This window comes from Peromyscus eremicus, chromosome 13, assembly GCF_949786415.1.
Source record: "Peromyscus eremicus chromosome 13, PerEre_H2_v1, whole genome shotgun sequence".
Classification (NCBI taxonomy): Eukaryota; Metazoa; Chordata; class Mammalia; order Rodentia; family Cricetidae; genus Peromyscus; species Peromyscus eremicus.
The window spans coordinates 61,484,652-61,502,552 of record NC_081429.1 but is presented as its reverse complement, the minus strand read 5'-3'; the positions used below and the strand labels follow the sequence as shown (position 1 = coordinate 61,502,552).

Sequence of the window (17,901 nt, the reverse complement as noted above, 5' to 3'; positions counted from 1 at the left end):
CATCCTACTTTATACCTGTGCATTTAAGGTTCTTGTAGATTAATCTCTGCTGTGACGTGAATGCCCTTAGCAGTTATTCTTCATATCATCTGGTCAGATGGCACCTGCAGATGGCACATGTAGGTATAGGGACAACCTCCAATAAAATCTCAATTAGACACTGGAAAAGTTGTACCTATTTAAAAGTGGTTTACTGAAAATGCCTTTTCTGCCTTTGGGTACAGATACTTGTTTTATGGATTGTTGTAGCCATTTAAAGTGATTATTCTTTTAATAAATGTTATCATAGTTGCTCTTCCCATCTCTTCATTACACTCTTAAACATTATACCTGGTTTTCTTTCTTTTCTTTAAAAAAAATATTTATTTTTAATTGTGGGTGCCTGTATGTGTGTGTCTGTATGTATAAATGTCTCCCACTTTTTTATGGGTTCCTGCAGGGCCCAGGAGAGGCTGTCTGATTGGCCAGAGCTGTAGTTAAGTTACAGGAGTTGTGAGCCACCTGATGTGGGTGCTGGCACCTCAACTCTGGTCCTCTGCAAGACCAGTACAGTCCCCCGGTCCCCTTTGGAAGGCGGAACTGTACTTTTGATCAGGAGGGTGCACTAAACACGGAAATCAAGCAAGCACACCGGCAGGAAGTGCACTTAGAGCAGTCACACCAGCAGGAAGTGCACTTAGAGCAGTCACACCAGCAGGAAGTGCACTTAGAGCAGTCACACAGACAGGAAGTGCACTTAGAGCAGTCACACAGACAGGAAGTGCACTTAGAGCAGTCACACCGGCAGGAAGTGCACTTAGAGCAGTCACACAGACAGGAAGTGCACTTAGAGCAGTCACACCAGCAGGAAGAAGTGCACTTAGAGCAGTCACACCAGCAGGAAGAAGTGCACTTAGAGCAGTCACACCAGCAGGAAGTGCACTTAGAGCAGTCACACAGACAGGAAGTGCACTTGGTTTTGTTCTAAGGCAGGTGGTGACTGCATCTTCTTCTCTCTATTTACCAGGGCCACCTACAGTCTTTAACAATTGGCTAATTTTAAAAGGATGGGCACACAGACGTGAAGGAATGCAGGAAATAGTCACTTTTCAGTGTTAACATGGACCGTCTCTCCAGCCGCTATCCCTGCCTTCCTTTAACTCTCCAGCTTTTCAAGTCTTACTTTCAAGGGTGACTGAGTTATCTGTGGTTGTCGTCTCTTTTTTTTTTTTTTTTTTTTTTTTTTGGTTTTTTCGAGACAGGGTTTCTCTGTGTAGCTTTGCGCCTCTCCTGGAACTCACTTGGTAGCCCAGGTGGTAGCCCAGGCTGGCCTCGAACTCACAGAGATCCGCCTGGCTCTGCCTCCCGAGTGCTGAGATTAAAGGCGTGTGCCACCACCGCCCGGCGGTTGTCGTCTCTTTATGTTCCCCTAGTTTTATGCTTCTAGCTGATGCTCCAGAACAAATGCTTTTAAAAAGAGTATTCCGTTCCATGCCGTGAGAGACCCTTGCTGTAGATCACTGCTCTGTGGAATTGTGTACATGGACTGCAATTTTGTTTTTCTTAACAGAACAGTGGAACTTGGTTCATTAGTTTAGAATACTTTCTGACAATTCAGCACCCACCTTTACATTAGAAGTACAAGTAGCTGCCATCCTAAGTGGCATAACATAGGGTCATATAAAACTATAATGGAGCACATTGCGGGGCTGAAGTTTAATTCTGGTGTCTGAAGAATGTGCTAAAGTCAGCGAGCCAAGCCGTTGTCTTGTAAAGTACAATAGTGCACTGGAGCCTCCTCCCTGTTAGCCAGTATTACTTGGCACCTTTGTTTTTAAGGACATTTCAACATTCAAATTCAAACATTTCATTTGAAATTAAAAAAATTATTTTCATCTGTAAGATTTTTATTTATCTATTTATTTTTTATTAATTTTTTTGATATAGGGTTTCTTTGTGTAACCCTGGCTGTCCTAGACTGTCCAGACTGGCCTCAAACTCACAGAGATCTACCTGCCTCTGCCTCCCAAGTGCTGGGGTTAAAGGCATGAGCCACCACTGCCAAGTGGTAAGTTGTATTAAAACATATAATTTTTTTTTTATTACTTGTGACTCTTAATTTACTTGGGCCTTTTTAAGATGGAAAAGTAATTTATGAATCTGTAGGTTAGGTATAATGTGGTATTTAGAGCATAATATATATTTAAAAGTCAACAAATAATACTTTGTTTTCATAAACTTGCATATCTGGGGGCATTGATTTCTGTCCGCCTGCCTTCCTCCGTCCTGCTCACATTGTAATAATGTCCGTACGTTGATATTTAGGAATCAAGGATTAGTAGGAAACAGATGAGTAAATAAGTAATGACAGTAAAATGAAACTGCTGAACACCTAGAGGATGGTCAGTGAGATTTTTCAGAGACAGTGACATTCAAGTGTGAAGCTGATGGGTTAGGGGAAGAAGGCACAGGAGTGTGACCTTTCAGCGGGAGAATGACGTGTGGAGAATAGACCATTTCTCTATGGCCATAACGGGATAAATTTACTGAAGAAATATGTCTTAGAAAACCTTAAATGAACCAAGTTTAAGAGAAGACTACCCCTTCCTGGACAAGACGTAACTGATAATCACTGCTGCTGGCATGACTAACTGAGACTGGATGTGTACGTGGCAACCTGCCGTAGATAGAGTCATGAGTAACACTGGGGAAAACCACCAGAACTTCCCGTGGCCTCCTGTGCACTGAGCTGACAGGCTGGCGTGTGTGACCCTCATTAGAGCTCATTCACCTGCACACTGAATCTCAGGACCTTGGCTGACTGGGCAGTGGAGAAGTGAGACTGACTACACAAAGAGCTTTCAGAGTTGCTGGAGGAAGAGGACCTGATTCCATCGTTAAGCCCGGGGTGACTTAGCTGCAGCCCAGATTGCTACCCCTGTTTGACAGGTACACAGGGTTTCCCTTGGTGAAAATACTATCATCTTCAGCAAACGTGGTTCTTCTATATGCAAATAAAATAAAAGTGTTAAAGGACATGAAGAAGGAAAATTAAGAGCCATACCATTAGAAAGTACAGCAAATCAGAGATGAGCCAGATATTTGTATTAACAGATGAGAACTTCTAGAAAGAACGCTCTAACTAAATTTTTTGAAGAAAATCCTATACCATTAAAAACAGTTGAGAGTTTGTATGCTAAGTGGAAAGTATGGAAGAACCAAATGAAAATTCTAGAAGTATAAAACTGCTATATCCAAATAATTCACTAGAAAGGTGACATAGTTAAGATCTTGAATGTCTCCCTGTTAAAAGACTTGTTCACTAGTAAGAGGTCTTCCAGTCATTAGAGGCATGCCCTTTCCCATCCCGTCATCATCTCGCTTTGCTTCCTAGGTGCCAAGACACGTGCACCAAGATGCACAGCTCTCCACAAGTCCAGAACCCCTGGACCAGCTGTCCGTGGACTAAAATCTCCATTGAAGAGTTAAAGTCAAGTTTTAATCTTTCTAAGTTGGTTGGCTTACACATGTTGTTATGGTCATAGAAAACCCCTATCCCAGAAAGTTGGTGATGAGAGACAGGGTAATCACCATCACTATGCCTGGCAAGCAAAAAGTTTTAGAATTGGTTCTGAGGAGTTTTGAAACATTTGGAGGATTGTGCTAGACAAAGTCTAGAATGTTGTAAGTGGTCTTCGAGGAATGAAAACCAGAATGCTGATAGAAATCTAGATGGTTCAGCAGTTAAGATTATTTACTGCTCCTGCAGAGGACCTGAGTTGTCAGCACCCACATGGTACTCACAACTGCTCCAAGGATCCAGTGCCTTTCTCTGGCCTCAAGCACCTGCACTCACCTGCATCTGTCCATCCACAGACACACACATACATGTAATTAGAAGTCAATACTAAGAAAAACAGAGTACATACAGTAAAGATGGTGATCGTGTTGTTTCAGATGTGATTCTCTATTGGCAGTTGAATTTAATACCATCTGTGTAATACACTGGCCAAAAATTTGGTTTCCTTATTCCCATGCCCTGAGATTCTGTGGAGAGTTGAGTTTAAAGGTGGTCAACAGTTTATATGGCAGAGGAAAACTGAAGGGAACACAGATTTCAGGCAGTGGCAACGTTTATCTGTATTTACACTGAGAAATGGTAACAATAGGAGAGGGAAAAAGAATTGTACACCTTGCAGTGTGGCCAGAAAAACACTATATTGAATGTTTTGGCCTAGAATGGCATGCTTACTAGGAAGGTTAGCACTAACTAAAAGACCAGCAGCCCAGGAAAGACTAAGAAACTAACAAGGCAGCAAATGAAGTTCATCTTAAAGGCTTCCCAGGGCTTTTTAGAAGAGGCCTAGGGCCCTTGCTCACTCTGACTATCCAAGCCCAGTTGGCAAGGCACTAAACAACTGCAATGGCTGTGTTCTTGGGTGGCCCAGGGACAGCTTGTGCTGGTAGAATCTTGGCAGCCCCCATGATGCTGGTTTTTAAACATGTTGGATGGAGGAGTTACAAGGGTCACAGAAGCATCTCCCATATTTCTTGGGAGGTGTATTCGTTGGAGTTTTCCAGAAAAACGGAACTCATAGGATATATGTATGAGATTTATTAGAGTGGCTTAGAGATTATGGTCTGAGTATTTCCAGAGTTGATATCTCCTGATATAAAATCCAAGTATTTTGCAGTTTAGTCCAGCAGGCTGGATTTTTCAGCTAGTCTTCAGCACACGCCAGAATCCTGAAGAAGTAGGCTCTTATACCAGTGAAGGAATGAAAGTGCCCTTGAGAGTGAGTGCAGGCAGGCAAAGAGCAAGAGCCTCCTTCATATTGGTTCCCATCAGAAGGTGTGGTCCAGATTTAAAGTTGATCTTCCTGTCTCAAAAGACACAAATTTATGATGAGTTTTCCTACTTCAAATAGGAAATTCAGTGAAGAAAAAAATCCACTCGATGTACTCAGATGTTTGGTTTTAGTCAGTCCATATGTAGTTGAGTTGACAACCAAGACCAGCCATCACAGGAGGCCAGGCAGCATGTAGCAGTGTTGGAGTCCTCCACAAACAACACCTGACAGTGTGATCCCTAATGAAACCAAGTGAAGCCAGCGCTGCTGTGGAGACCCAGCCAGGTTAAGATGAAGCCAGGGATCAGATAGAAGGCAGGGGAAAGGTGTTTTAAACAGTGATCATTTGCAAGAAGAAATAAACATTTGGAAGAAGCATCCTTTAGTAGGCTATTTGAGAAGATTCTATAAGCATGTGATATTTAGACTGTGATATGAAAGTTGATAGTGGAGTTAGTGTACATGGGTTTGGGGAAAGAACATTTACAAAGACTGAGATAGAAATAAATCATATGTGCTAGAGGAATACAAGAAAGGAGATTGGTAGGAAGGGAAATGGCCCAGGTTATGAAGGACCCTGTGTGCGTTATCCTTCACCCTCCCCCAATTTTTCCAGTTAACTTGTGTTATCAATAAGTGTTGAAAACATCAAGCCCTAAGCTATTCCTTCATATATCGCTTTATGTCACTAATCTATTTAATTATCACATTAGCTTTTAAGATTCTTTGTCTATCAAATTTTTTCCTTTTTAAAATATTTATTATTTTGTTTGAGAATTTCATATATGAGTACTATATTTACATCATTTCCACTCCTCCAACTCCTCTTGTGACTTCCCTTCTCAACTTCATGACCTTTGTGTGTGTGTGTGTCTCCACCTCTGAGACCATTTAATGTTGCTCATTTATGTATGTTTAAGGCTGACCAATTAGGTTTAGATAATCCATCATGGGACTCATCCCTGGGGAAGACCGAGGCTCCCTCTTAACGACCATTGATTGCCCATCTAGGAGTGGGGCCTTGCGAGAGTTCCCCAGTCCGAGTTCAGGTGTGCAGTCCCAGCTGTTAGACCTGGTGGCACAGGTGTGCAGTCCCAGCTGTTAGGCCTGGTGGCACAGGTGTGCAGTCCCAGCTGTTTGGGAGCCTGGGGCAGAAGGATCACAATTCAAGGCTTCTGTTCCATACAGTGAGTTCAAGGCCAGCTTGGGTAATTTATTAAGACCTCGTCTCCGAAAGTTAAATGAGGCTAAGATAAGTCTGAAATAGATGAAATAGATGGTATCCAGTACTTTTTAAAACACCAAGAGCTGGAGAGAGGGCTCCATTTTTAAGAGTACTGTCTGTTCTTCCAGAGGATCCAGGTTCGGTTCCTACCCAGTATCCACATCACAGCTCTCAACCTTCCCTAACTCTGGTTATAAGGGACACAGACATCCACGCAGTCAAAACACCCATACGTATAAAATAAAAATTAAAAAAGCAAACATGCTTCTGCAGACCCAGTGTAGTCCCCACTAGAATTCCATTGACGTTGGTCACAAAGCTAGAAAGTTCATATCAATGCACAGAAGACCCTGAGTGGCCACATCAGTCCTGAGAAAAAAACAAACAAGCCAGTGTTGGAGGTCTCACAGTGCCTGTCTTCAGATTGTCCTGTAGAGCGCTGGGGACAGACAACAGTGCAGTACTGGCGCAAAAGCAGATAGGTAAACCACTGGTTTGGGTTTTTCAAGACCAACCCACAATGTAGTCTAGGCTGGCCTTGTACTTGCCACAGTCCTCTAACCCTATTCAGCTTCCTCCTTGCTTGGATGACAGGAATGTTTCACCACACCTGACTAATTGCTCTGTTCTGAATGTTTGCTTTTGAAGATGAGGTAAGTTAAACAAGATAACTAGGTGATGTTTTAGGTAAATATTTTAGTGGCATGATAAAGGTTATTACACATTCTGTATAGTCTCATATCACATATATATTGTACCTTAAAATGCAGAGTAACCAACATCTCCAGATGGTTTGACTATCAGCAGATTCTTAAGATTACATTCTAGTGACGCTGTGTTCCTCTGCAGTATTAAAATTACTCTTGTTCAGTCAGTGGGTCATGAGCAGGAGAATCTCACAAGGTGTTAGTTTACAGACATGACCCTTCTTTGGACCTCCATACTTGGAAGAGGATTGTTCTTAATAATAGAAGGGGTTGATTACTGATTGTTTAGAGATTTGCAGTTTCTTCCACATCTAAAATGCTTTCCTCTTGTCTGCCAACAGGTACTACTGTAACTGCTCTGAAGTTGTTTAAGAATCTCCCTGTGAGAAAGCAATTTTACTCAACTGCTAAAAAGTGTAAAGATGAGCTAAAAAATGTACAGGATCTCCTCATAAGCTATGGTGTCCTTAAACCTGGCACAAGGATTGTTTTTGTACATAATAAGGTAAGCATTCTTATATTGTGTAAGAAATTTTTATAGCAATACAATGAAGAGATGTTATATCCTGTATAAATCAGTTACATGCATGCCATGGAGTGGACATTTGTCATATCCCACAACCCTACTTTGTTTGTGGAGAATCTTATCACCAATGTGAAGACAGTGGAGGTGATTAGGTGATGGGGAAAAGTCCTCCTAGATTGGCCGTTTGCATCTTCACCAGTGGACAGGGAGAAGGAGTCGGCCTTCATCAGAAGCAGACTCTGTTAGTATCTTGATCTCAGCTTTCCCAACTTTCTTAGTTATGAGAAATAATTTTCTTTTGTTTACTTGTGCAGTTTGAAGTATTTTTTTTACAAGCTCAAAGATGAATTTATATAGCTTTTTTTTCCTTTTTAACCCTCAAAAAATTTGGTCCATGTTCTTTCAGCTTTGTCTTTAATGTTAAAAGAGCACTGAAGACTTATGGGAAGTCTATTAGACTTCCAAACCTTACACTTTATATCACCTGCCGTCAGTGATTCCCACAGACTTTCAATTAGGAACAGCTCTGGGGTAAAGGATAGCCTTTCTTCCCCCTTTGAGACCTCACCATGGAGCGACATCTCTCAGCTTCCAGAGTTGCTTAAGATTTTCTAAAGGCCACTCTAGCTCATTCCCTTCTGTTTTTCAAAGCAAGACCAATTAAGTAAAGGGATTTGTCTTGTGTAACAAATCATGGGGGAAAGAAAGCTTTCTATCCTTTCTGGACATTCGCTCTCCTTTATTCCACATGAGCACATTGGAACAGTCAGTGGACGCAGAGCAGATCACACAGTGGTAGATGGGGAACGGGGACTTAATACTTCGTGCATATCTGCAGGACGCCATGATCTGTGGGCACCAGGTGCCTCAGTCTGTGCCGTCCTCACTGTGCACGCAGATGAGTTGGCAGTGTACTGATCTGCAGTTACCCTGTGGCCTGAACTCAGAACGTTAATGTGTCGCTTAGAGTTGCACAGCGGTAAGGGTCGAGGTGGGGTGGAGAGCCTGCCGTTCCTTGGAGTGCCAGTTCTCCACACTTTCCTGTGTTCTCTTCCCGTTTTACCTTGTGCAGTTCCTCTTCATGCTTTAGAGTCCTTGAGGAAATGGAGTAAACAGTATTACCCGTGTTTGTATGAGGAGCTTGAAGCTCAGAACGATAACGGAATTCTTTCAGATACTTTAGTGAGTGACTGTGTTCAACCACAACCTTTAAAATTATCTTTTAGTATAATATTTCAGTATTATAGTATAATTATATTATTTCATCTTCCCTTTCCTCCTTTCAAATTCTCTCTATACCCCTCATTTTTTTTATTGTTACATACATATATGTATGTACATATATATTCCTAAATACATTTGCTCCAGTCTTATTTCAGTTTTTACAAACTTGTCAACAGAATCTTTATCTTTATGCCATGTAAAATGTTTATGATCAAAATCTTTAGTCATCTTAAAAAAGAAAAAATTGAGAAGAGTCAGCCACCTGTTCCTGCTGGCAAAGGGCTCTACCAGATGATACCTTGAGACTGTTCCAGCTCCGCTGTGCTGAGGCTCCTCGGTTCGTTGATGGATGGAGGCTCATCCTGCTAAAATAACCCTGTGACCTCCGATCCAGAGGACATTTAGTAATTAGAAGTTAAATGTCTCCACGTTAAGAAAAGATCAAGGTCAAGAGAAACGTAGTCCAGAAGGGAGAGCTGATTAAAAAGTTAAGATACACAGAGGGAAAATAATTACATGTTCATAAAATAAGCGTGAATACAACCAAAGATAATAATTTGAAGAGAGAATAAAGGAGAGGTAAAAACTGGAAGGTGAAAGTGAGCATAACAGAAAAATTTGATCATATGAAGAGCTCTTACTCATTTAGAATTGGGAATATGTATTCTGAGTTTTCAGGTTTATGCAGTTTTCTCAGCCAGTGTTGAATTATCAGAATAGGCATTTTCTTCTGAGAATGGAAAGCAATATTTTTATAATATGCTATATTTTATTGATTGGTGGGGAGCACAGCATCAGAAATTGCTTGAAGCAAATTCAGGTCCCTCTGTGGCCTTCAGTCATTTCAGGAGCATCTCAGATGCTAGCATGTGTGTTGAGCATGTCACACCATGAATGTAGTAGGTAATTACCCCAAGTCTAATAGTAAAATTGCAGATATTATAACCATGATCATGGACTGTAACTGCATGGAGTAAGCTTCCCGCCTTCAAACCTGTTTCCATCAGTATACTCAACTCCTCTCCTTTTTAAAAATAGTACTGTAGTATGCTTCAAAAAAATGTGAAAACACACTGTTAGGCCTTCCACAGGGTACTGACATGTTCCCTAAATCTGCACACTGAGCCCTGCTCTTCTGCCGGCTGTTCTTTTAAACACGCTTACTTTCATCCCTGTTTTTCTGTGGAGAAATTTGTCTGTGTCTAAAATTTGAGTATAATGATATTAATGTGTTTACTTTTTCTGCGTTAGAAGCAAATAATCATATTGCACATAATATGAGAAGTACTCTTGCTATTTTGATAACTTGGATTAGCTGGTGTTCCCTCTTTTTATGAAGGTTTAAGCTGCCAAGACATTCTCTGAATACTGATAATGTTGATGTTCTTGCCAGTATGGTTATGTTAGAGAGAAGTATTCTTCTTCTTTCATCACCACGTTCCTTGAAAGCGTATTGAATAATGAGATGGCCAAAGTGGGTTCAGCGAGTTTATTTAAAGTCGATATTGTTTGGAGAATTGCTAGAGCCGTTCTGACATGAGCACTACAGTTGTGAGGTTTAGTCATAAGAGCTAAATGCCTGTGCCGTCCTGCTCCATGTGTTTTCCTATAAATTATTTTTTTCTCGAAATTAAAAAGGCTTTTTTTAGTCTGATAACATTGGAATCCCTGATTATTGCATATGAATAGAAATAATATGTAAATCACTACTTTAAAATATGTTATATTCATGATTTCTAATGAGGGCTATTCCACTTTATTATTGCTGATTTGTGAATACTTTTTTCTTCCTTTTAAAAAATTCTTCTCAGCCGGGCGGTGGTGGCGCACGCCTTTAATCCCAGCACTCGGGAGGCAGAGCCAGGCGGATCTCTGTGAGTTCGAGGCCAGCCTGGGCTACCAAGTGAGTTCCAGGAAAGGTGCAAAGCTACACAGAGAAACCCTGTCTCGAAAAACCAAAAAAAAAAAAAAAAAAAAAAAAATTCTTCTCACACATACAATACATCCCAACTGTAGCCTCTCTTCCTCCTAACCGCCCCCCACCTCTTTTCTCCTCCAGATCTGTTTCCCTTCAGAAAAGAGCAGGTCTTACAGTGATATCAATTATTATATGGTAGGAGACTTTCTTATCTGTTCCAATCTGTTTGGTGTTCTGTAAGCTTCTTTTGCCTTTTATTATAGGTAAGTCCTTCTTTAGGTTAGGAAGTTTTTCTTCTATGATTTTGTTAAAATTATTTTCTAGGCCTTTGAGCTGGGATTCCTCTTCTATTCCTAATCTTAGGTTTAGTATTTTCATAAGTGTCCCAGATTTTCTGGATGTTTTGTGTCGGGAATTTTTTAGATTTAACATTTTCTTTGGCCAATGTATCTATTCTTCTATCATATCTTCAATGCCTGAGATTCTCTCTTCCAGCTCTTGTATTCTGTTGGTGATGGTTGGATCTGTGGTTCCTGTTCACTTACTAGATTTTCCATTTCTAGAATTCCCTCAGTTTGTGTTTTCTTTATTGCTTCTATTTCCATTTTCAGGTCTTGAACAGTTTTATTCATTTTCTTTGACTGTTTCTTTGTTTTTTCTTGGTTTTCTTTAAGGGATTTACTAATTTCCTCCAATTTCTTTTTTTTTTTTAATCTTTTTCTCAATTAATTTCTTTAAGAGATGTATTCAATCTCCCCTCCCACCCCCCGCTTTCTTCTGCCTGTCCTGGAGCTCGCTCTGTAGACTAGGCTGTCCTTGAACTCAGAGATCTGCCTGCCTCTGCCTCCCAAATGGTGGGGTTAAAGGTGTGCACCATGACTGCCCAGCTAGTCACTTCTTAAGGCCAACTTTACCAGGACAATAGAGGTCCTTAAAGAAGAAGCGAATAAGGAAGGACCTGTGCCATCTTCATAACGTGAGTTTGAAGGTCTTTTTCTTGGGTTTCAGCTGTGTTGGAATATTCAGGGCCTGCTGTGGTCGGGTAGTTGGCTCTGGTGGTGACATATTGCCCTGACTGTTACTATGTTCTTATACTGGAGTCTCAGCATCTAGGTTTGTGGTGATTATAGGTCTAGGTGCCAATTTCTGGGTTTGTCTTTGTTGGATAGGTAGAGAGGTATTTTGTTCCTTAGTTTCTATTTCCTCTCTGATCTTCTGGCCAGAGTGGCCTGTGGTTCAGCAGGGGGTCGTTACCCAAGTTTGGGGGTGGACTTCTGTTGGCTGACATGGTCTCTCCTTAAACATGGGTTCTCCACACAAATTAGGAGCAGGAGTTAGGGTAGCCTGTGTGCCTCTGATCCACCAGGGAGTCTCTGCTAGAGTTGGAGGCTGTTACAGGGTAACAAGGAGGGGTGAGAGAACTGGGGATATTGTTGGGGATGGAGCACCAAGAGGGTGGAGGAGTTCTGTTGTCAGGAAGACTGCCTGGAATTCTGGTGGCCTGTGTGGCCCCTGGTCCAGCAGAGTGTGTCTTCCTGAGCTGGTGGCTGGGATATGGTGCTGGGGAGGGTAACTGGGGATAGGGTAAGCAGCTTACCTGGTCTTCTGGCAGGGGTGGCCTGTGATTGGGGTGGGGTGTGAGTTTCATGTGAGGGACCCAAGAGAATTGGAAAGGTTCCACAGGTGGCAGCCTACCTTGCAAATGCTTTCTTTAAATATGTTTGTGTCTTTAAATTTTATTTTGAATTTAATTTTTGTTTAGTTTTTACATTTGTGGTGATAGAACCCAGGGTTTCGTTTCTTTTTTCTTTTCTTTCTTCCTTTTTTGTTTTATTTGTTTATTGTGTGATATATATACATATATACACAGATACATATAGATAGATAGATAGATAGATAGATAGATAGATAGATAGATAGATATAGATCGATCAAGTACTCTACCACTGAGTACATTCCAGGCCCTGAATTTGGTTTTATTTGTAGCCCACATATACTGCAACAGCTGAATTTGATTTAAATGATTAAGGGTTTTTAGCCATTACAAAGGAGAGTTTCCTTCTTGTCCAATTTAGACAGTATACTGTCAGCAGTTGAGGCAAGGGCAGTTTCTTGCCCCATGGCTAACTTTTGCCACAAAGAGAGCAAACTCCATTTGAAGGTTCTTTGATGCCCATCATCTTCTCTGAAGTAAGTTGGTGCTGCCAGGAGCAGACATGTCTCATTGTCGTAAAAAGCTTTATATTATGAAAACATCTTAAATGCCATATTCTGTAGATCTCTGAAGTTCTTGAAGACCACTGGTCTGTCTAAAATATATCTCTGTTTGACCTTGAAAACATACCTAACATGACTAAAAGTTTGATTGTAATAGGTGACTAACTACTAACCTATATTTTTTAATTATACATTGTATTTTTAAATGAGCCATATAAGCACAATACCCCAAATAAGAGTAAAAACATGCATACAGTATAAAAAAAAAACTTTAAATTTGTATCAGTAAACCAAAATCCATACCAATGTAAAATATTTTGAGATTAATAGTTGTTTGTTGGTTTAAATTAGATCCAATAATCTACCCCTTTTTCCTATCATTCCTATATTATATTCCTTTTTTTTCCTTTAGAAAAAGATCTTTGAATTAAACTAAGACCAATAACAATGAGTAACCTAATCCCTCTTCTTACATAGTTTTCATATTTCTTACATTTCCTTTATTTTTCTGCTAGGTTCTATAAAATCTTATGTAGCAAAGGTGCAAGACATATGTATTAAATACATAATTGATTTCTGACTTGTGGTATTTGTCTATGCTGGTAATCGTCCCTGAACTCCTCTATTGCTCCATAGTGAACTTGAGTGTCCCCAACTCCTGCAGAGCACTTTCTGTGTACTCAAAGTTGTGGTTTATACTTCATTTGCATTCCACCTCCCTGTTCAGCAGCAGCTGTCTCTGGGAAAATGGTGAGTGTCTGTCTGGAGTACATAGGTCAAGGTGGTAAATTAAATGAATTATCCATAAATGTTTTTGGCTTAGTTAGGGTGTCTGTTGCTATGAAGAAATACTATGACCACAGCAACTCTTATGAAAGAAAACATTTAATTAGATTGCTTACAGTTCAGAGGTTTAGTCCATTATAATCATGGTGGGACACGGTGGCATGCAGGCAGACATGGTGCTGGAAAAGGAGCTGAGAATTCTACATTTTAATCCACAGGCAACAGGAAGTGAATTGAGATACTGGGCGTATCTTAAATATAGGAAAACTCAAAGCCTGCCCCACAGTAACACACATCCTATAATATGGCCACACCCTACTCCAACAAAAGCTATACCTCCTAATAATGCCACTCCCAAATATGCTTATGGGAGCCAACTACATTCAAGCTATCACATTCCGCCCCCGTTTAGCCCCCATATCATAACGCAAAATGCATTTAGTCCAACTTCAGAAGTCCCCATAGTCTATCATATTCTCAACAATGTTTAAAAGTCCAAAGTTCAAAGTCTTTTCTGAGATTCATGTAATCTTATAACTATAATTTCTATAAATGTAATCTCTATAAAATCAAAATCAAAAAACAGATCACATACTTCTAACACACACACACACACACACACACATACACACACACACACACACACACACACACATTATTGCACATTTATTACTATTCCAAAATTTAGAGAAGGGAGCATAGTGAGGAAATATTGGACCAAAGTAAGACTGAAAACCAGCTGGGCAAACTCCAAACTCTTCATCTCCATGTCTGATGCTCTGATGTCTCCATGTTCTTCAGATCTCCAGTTCCTTTCAGCTTTGTTGACTACAAACTCTTTTTCTTAGGTGTTGGTTGTTTCTGCTCTTTTGGGGGGGCCCACCACCCAGCCCCCAAATAAATCACACACGGAGGCTTATTATTACTTGTGAATGCCTAGCCTCACCTTGGCTGGTTTCTTGCCAGCTTTCCTTAACTTATCCCATCTACCTTTTGTCTCTGGGCTTTTTCTGTTCTCTTATTTTTGTAAATCTTTTTTTTTTTCTTTTTTGGTTTTTTTGGTTTTTTGAGACAGGGTTTCTCTGTGTAGCTTTGCGCCTTTCCTGGAACTCACTTGGTAGCCCAGGCTGGCCTCGAACTCACAGAGATCCGCCTGGCTCTGCCTCCCGAGTGCTGGGATTAAAGGCGTGCGCCACCACCGCCCGGCTTATTTTTGTAAATCTTACTCCTACTTTGTGGCTTGCTGTGTAGCTGTGTAGCTGGCCCCTGATGTCCTCTTCCTTCTCTAGCTCCTTTCCAGATTTCTCCTTCTATATATTCTCTCTGCCTGCCAGCCCCGCCTATCCTTTCTCCTGCCTTGCTATTGGCTGTTCAGTTCTTTATTAGATCGTCAGGTGTTTTAGACAGGCAAAGTAACACAGCTTCACAGAGTTAAACAAATGCAACATAAACAAAAGTAACACACCTTGGAATAATATTCCCCAACACTTAGCCTGGTTCCACTCCCTGTTTGCAGCTTGGTGTTTTTATGTCAACTTAGCAGCTGCACATGAATCTACTGATATTTTAATTATCGTATGCATCCCCATGGCCCCACAGTCAACGCTGCACCCCGCCACTTAGGCCACGTCCTGGTGGGGCTCTGGTCCTGTGGCCCTGGCTCTGCCACAGCCACAATATGTAGGTTTAAATTAAGTGTATTGTTCTATTTATCAATAAGACTCAAGAGTCAAAAGCTGGGGTGAAAACCTGCTAGCACAGAGAGGTTGAGTAGCAACTAGCTGACCTTGCTTTTTGGCTGGAGACACTGCACTCTTCCCCCATCCCATAACCAAAAAGAAGCTCCAAACTCAAGTCCCTGCCCTTTCTTCCTGTGCTTCTCTGTGGCCAATTCCAGTCGGCTAGTCGCTGGCTCTGCTCCCTGATTCATGGTTTAACTTTATTGGCAAGCCTCCGGCGTACGATCAAAAAATTCCACAACAACCATCTCTCCTCGGGCAGGTATCCCAGGGCTCTGGTGTCTCCAAGGCAATCCAGGCTTCAACTTCACAGCTTCACCTAATGGCCTCTCTAGGCCTCCAAATTCAGGGACATCCTTAAACACATGTCTGGCCTCACTGGCTTTCCTTATTCTCAGAGGAGGGTTCCATAATGCCTTTTTCCTATCCTTGCTACTAAAGTCAGAACCACATGGCCAAAGCTGGCAAGTTTTGTTGTTTGCTGGGGCTGGAACATGGCCCCCTTGTTCTATTACATCTTCACCAGCTTTCTGTCCTTCACTGCCTAAGGTTGACTGTTCTGAAACTGTATCTGCAGACCAGGCTGGCCTCAAACTTAGAGATCAGCCAGCCTCTGCCTTTTGAGTGTTATATTAAAGGTGTGCACCACCATGCTCTAAGCAGATATCCACATCTTGATACATTTTATGTCTTGCAACATTGTAATATAATACTTTTAGAACTTAGAAATTCTTCTGAGTCTTCATATATCCAGTCATAAAACAGTAAGAGTTAAGAGGATTCTTAGATCTTTAAACTTAAAATGACCACGAATTTTTTTTTCTTCTGGCCCAAATCTTTAAGCAGATAGTGTTTTTAATCTTGTACCATTCCGTTTTATCATTAGATGACCCAAGAGTTTAAGTAAATTACCCAGTGCGTTAAATTTTAGCTACTGAAAAGGACAAGCTGAAGTTGAAACCTCCGGATTGTGAACGCAGTGTTCATTCTCCCCGCTGTGGTTTTTCCCTCCCTCCCAGCTCCGTGTTGACTCTGCAAGTTGTGTGACAGTGCTCATTCTGAAGAGAGGAGTTACACTGTGAAAGTGTATGGACACTTACATAGGTGAAAGGAAGTGGGAGCTTGAATGATGTTTACATCCTGTGGAAGTTGAGAGGAGGAAAGGACGATTTCAGGCCGGATATACAGATGTAATTTAGAATCGGGCTTGGAGTTAGGCACAAAAGCTGAGTCTTTAGCACATGCACTGGCCGAGTTGGCACTGATACTCAGATGTATGTTGTAGGTTGGTGTATGGAGATAGTATTACCCCTGTACAGAACTTCTCTCTTGCTCTGAACAGATAACAGACAACAGAGCTTAACTGTTGTAAAAATATTCTGGAGTCATACTCAGGTTTGATTAAAGCCCATTTGATTAAAGAATTAAAGAGAATAAATTTAAACCTTATTCCCGATAGGAATTCATTTCTGTACTGGCATCAGATGGTAAGGGGAGAGTGGAAACATCTTTGACAAAAGTCCCTGTAAGCAGGAAACTATCTGATGTCACTTGAGGGCTTTCCAGAGGCCATCAGTGATGCCCTCAGTTAAAGCCTATTGTGGAATATTAGTTGAAGATGTGTTACATTTGTTTATGCTGTGGAACATTTGTACAATGATGCAAAGATGTGTTGCATTCTTTTATGTTGCATTTGTTTAATTCTGTGAAGCTGTGTTACTTTGCCTGTCTAAAACACCTGATTGGTTTAATAGAGAGCTGAATGGCCAATAGCAGGCAGGAGAGAGGAATAGGTGGGGCTGGCAGACAGAGCGAATAAATAGAAGAAAAAGAGAAGAGGAGAGCAAGAAAAGGAGAAGAGGAGGAGGACATTATGAGCCAGCCACTCAGATACACAGCAAGCCATGGAGTAAGAAGTAAAGAAATGTATAGAGAAGACAGGATAATTTAAGTTAAGAAAAGCTGGCTAGAAACAAGCCAAGCTAAGGCTGGACCTTCATAAGAAAGAATACACTGCTGTGTGTATTATTTGGGAGCTGGTGGTGGGTCCTCAAGGAGCAAAGAGTAAAGAGTCAATAAAAACAACTACAAAAGCCAGCAGCCATGGGTGTGAGGCTGCCTCTGGATCTTCACTCTCCGACATCAGTAGTGAGCCTTTGCTTGTAGTGCACCTGTCTTGATGTGCAGTGGCAGATAGCACTCCCGGAACTGTAGACTCTGGATACACCACCACAGCTTCCTCCCTGACAGCACTCCTGGAACTGTAGACTCTGGATACACCACTGCAGCTTCCTCCCTGACAGCATTCCCGGAACTGTAGACTCTGGATACACCACCGCAGCTTCCTCCCTGAAGCCATTCTTGAATGGGTCGCTGTTTCTATTCCTGTGTGTGTCAGACAGCACAGGAGACGGGTTTCTACACTCATCCCTGACCTCCCTGGGCCCCTCCTTATATACCAGTCACTGTCTTCTAGTTCCCTCACACTTCCCTTTCCTGAAATGCCTTCCTTCATAGCCAACATGAGGTGTAATCTCTATGCCCTTTACCTGTCTCTGGTCACCATTTTGCTGTAACTGAAATCTGACTCTCCTTGAGGACTCTTCATCCCCTCCAGCCCTTTCTAGTGGTGACTGGTTTATTTCACATATTCTTTAAATCATTTTGTCTCATTGCTATTTCCAAAACATTCTTGGGGTTTTGTAGTACAGAGTCTCACCATGAAATTCA

General features: G+C 41.3%; 1 protein-coding gene across 1 annotated transcript in view; it reads left to right on the top strand.

The window, feature by feature from the left end:
• Positions 1 to 17,901, top strand: part of Pms1 (PMS1 homolog 1, mismatch repair system component) — an 81,713-nt gene that overhangs the window by 23,519 nt on the left and 40,293 nt on the right. Inside the window, exon 5 of the mRNA XM_059278333.1 lies at positions 7,103 to 7,266. Coding sequence (XP_059134316.1) covers positions 7,103 to 7,266 — 164 coding nt within the window. The remainder of the gene's footprint in view (positions 1 to 7,102; positions 7,267 to 17,901) is intronic.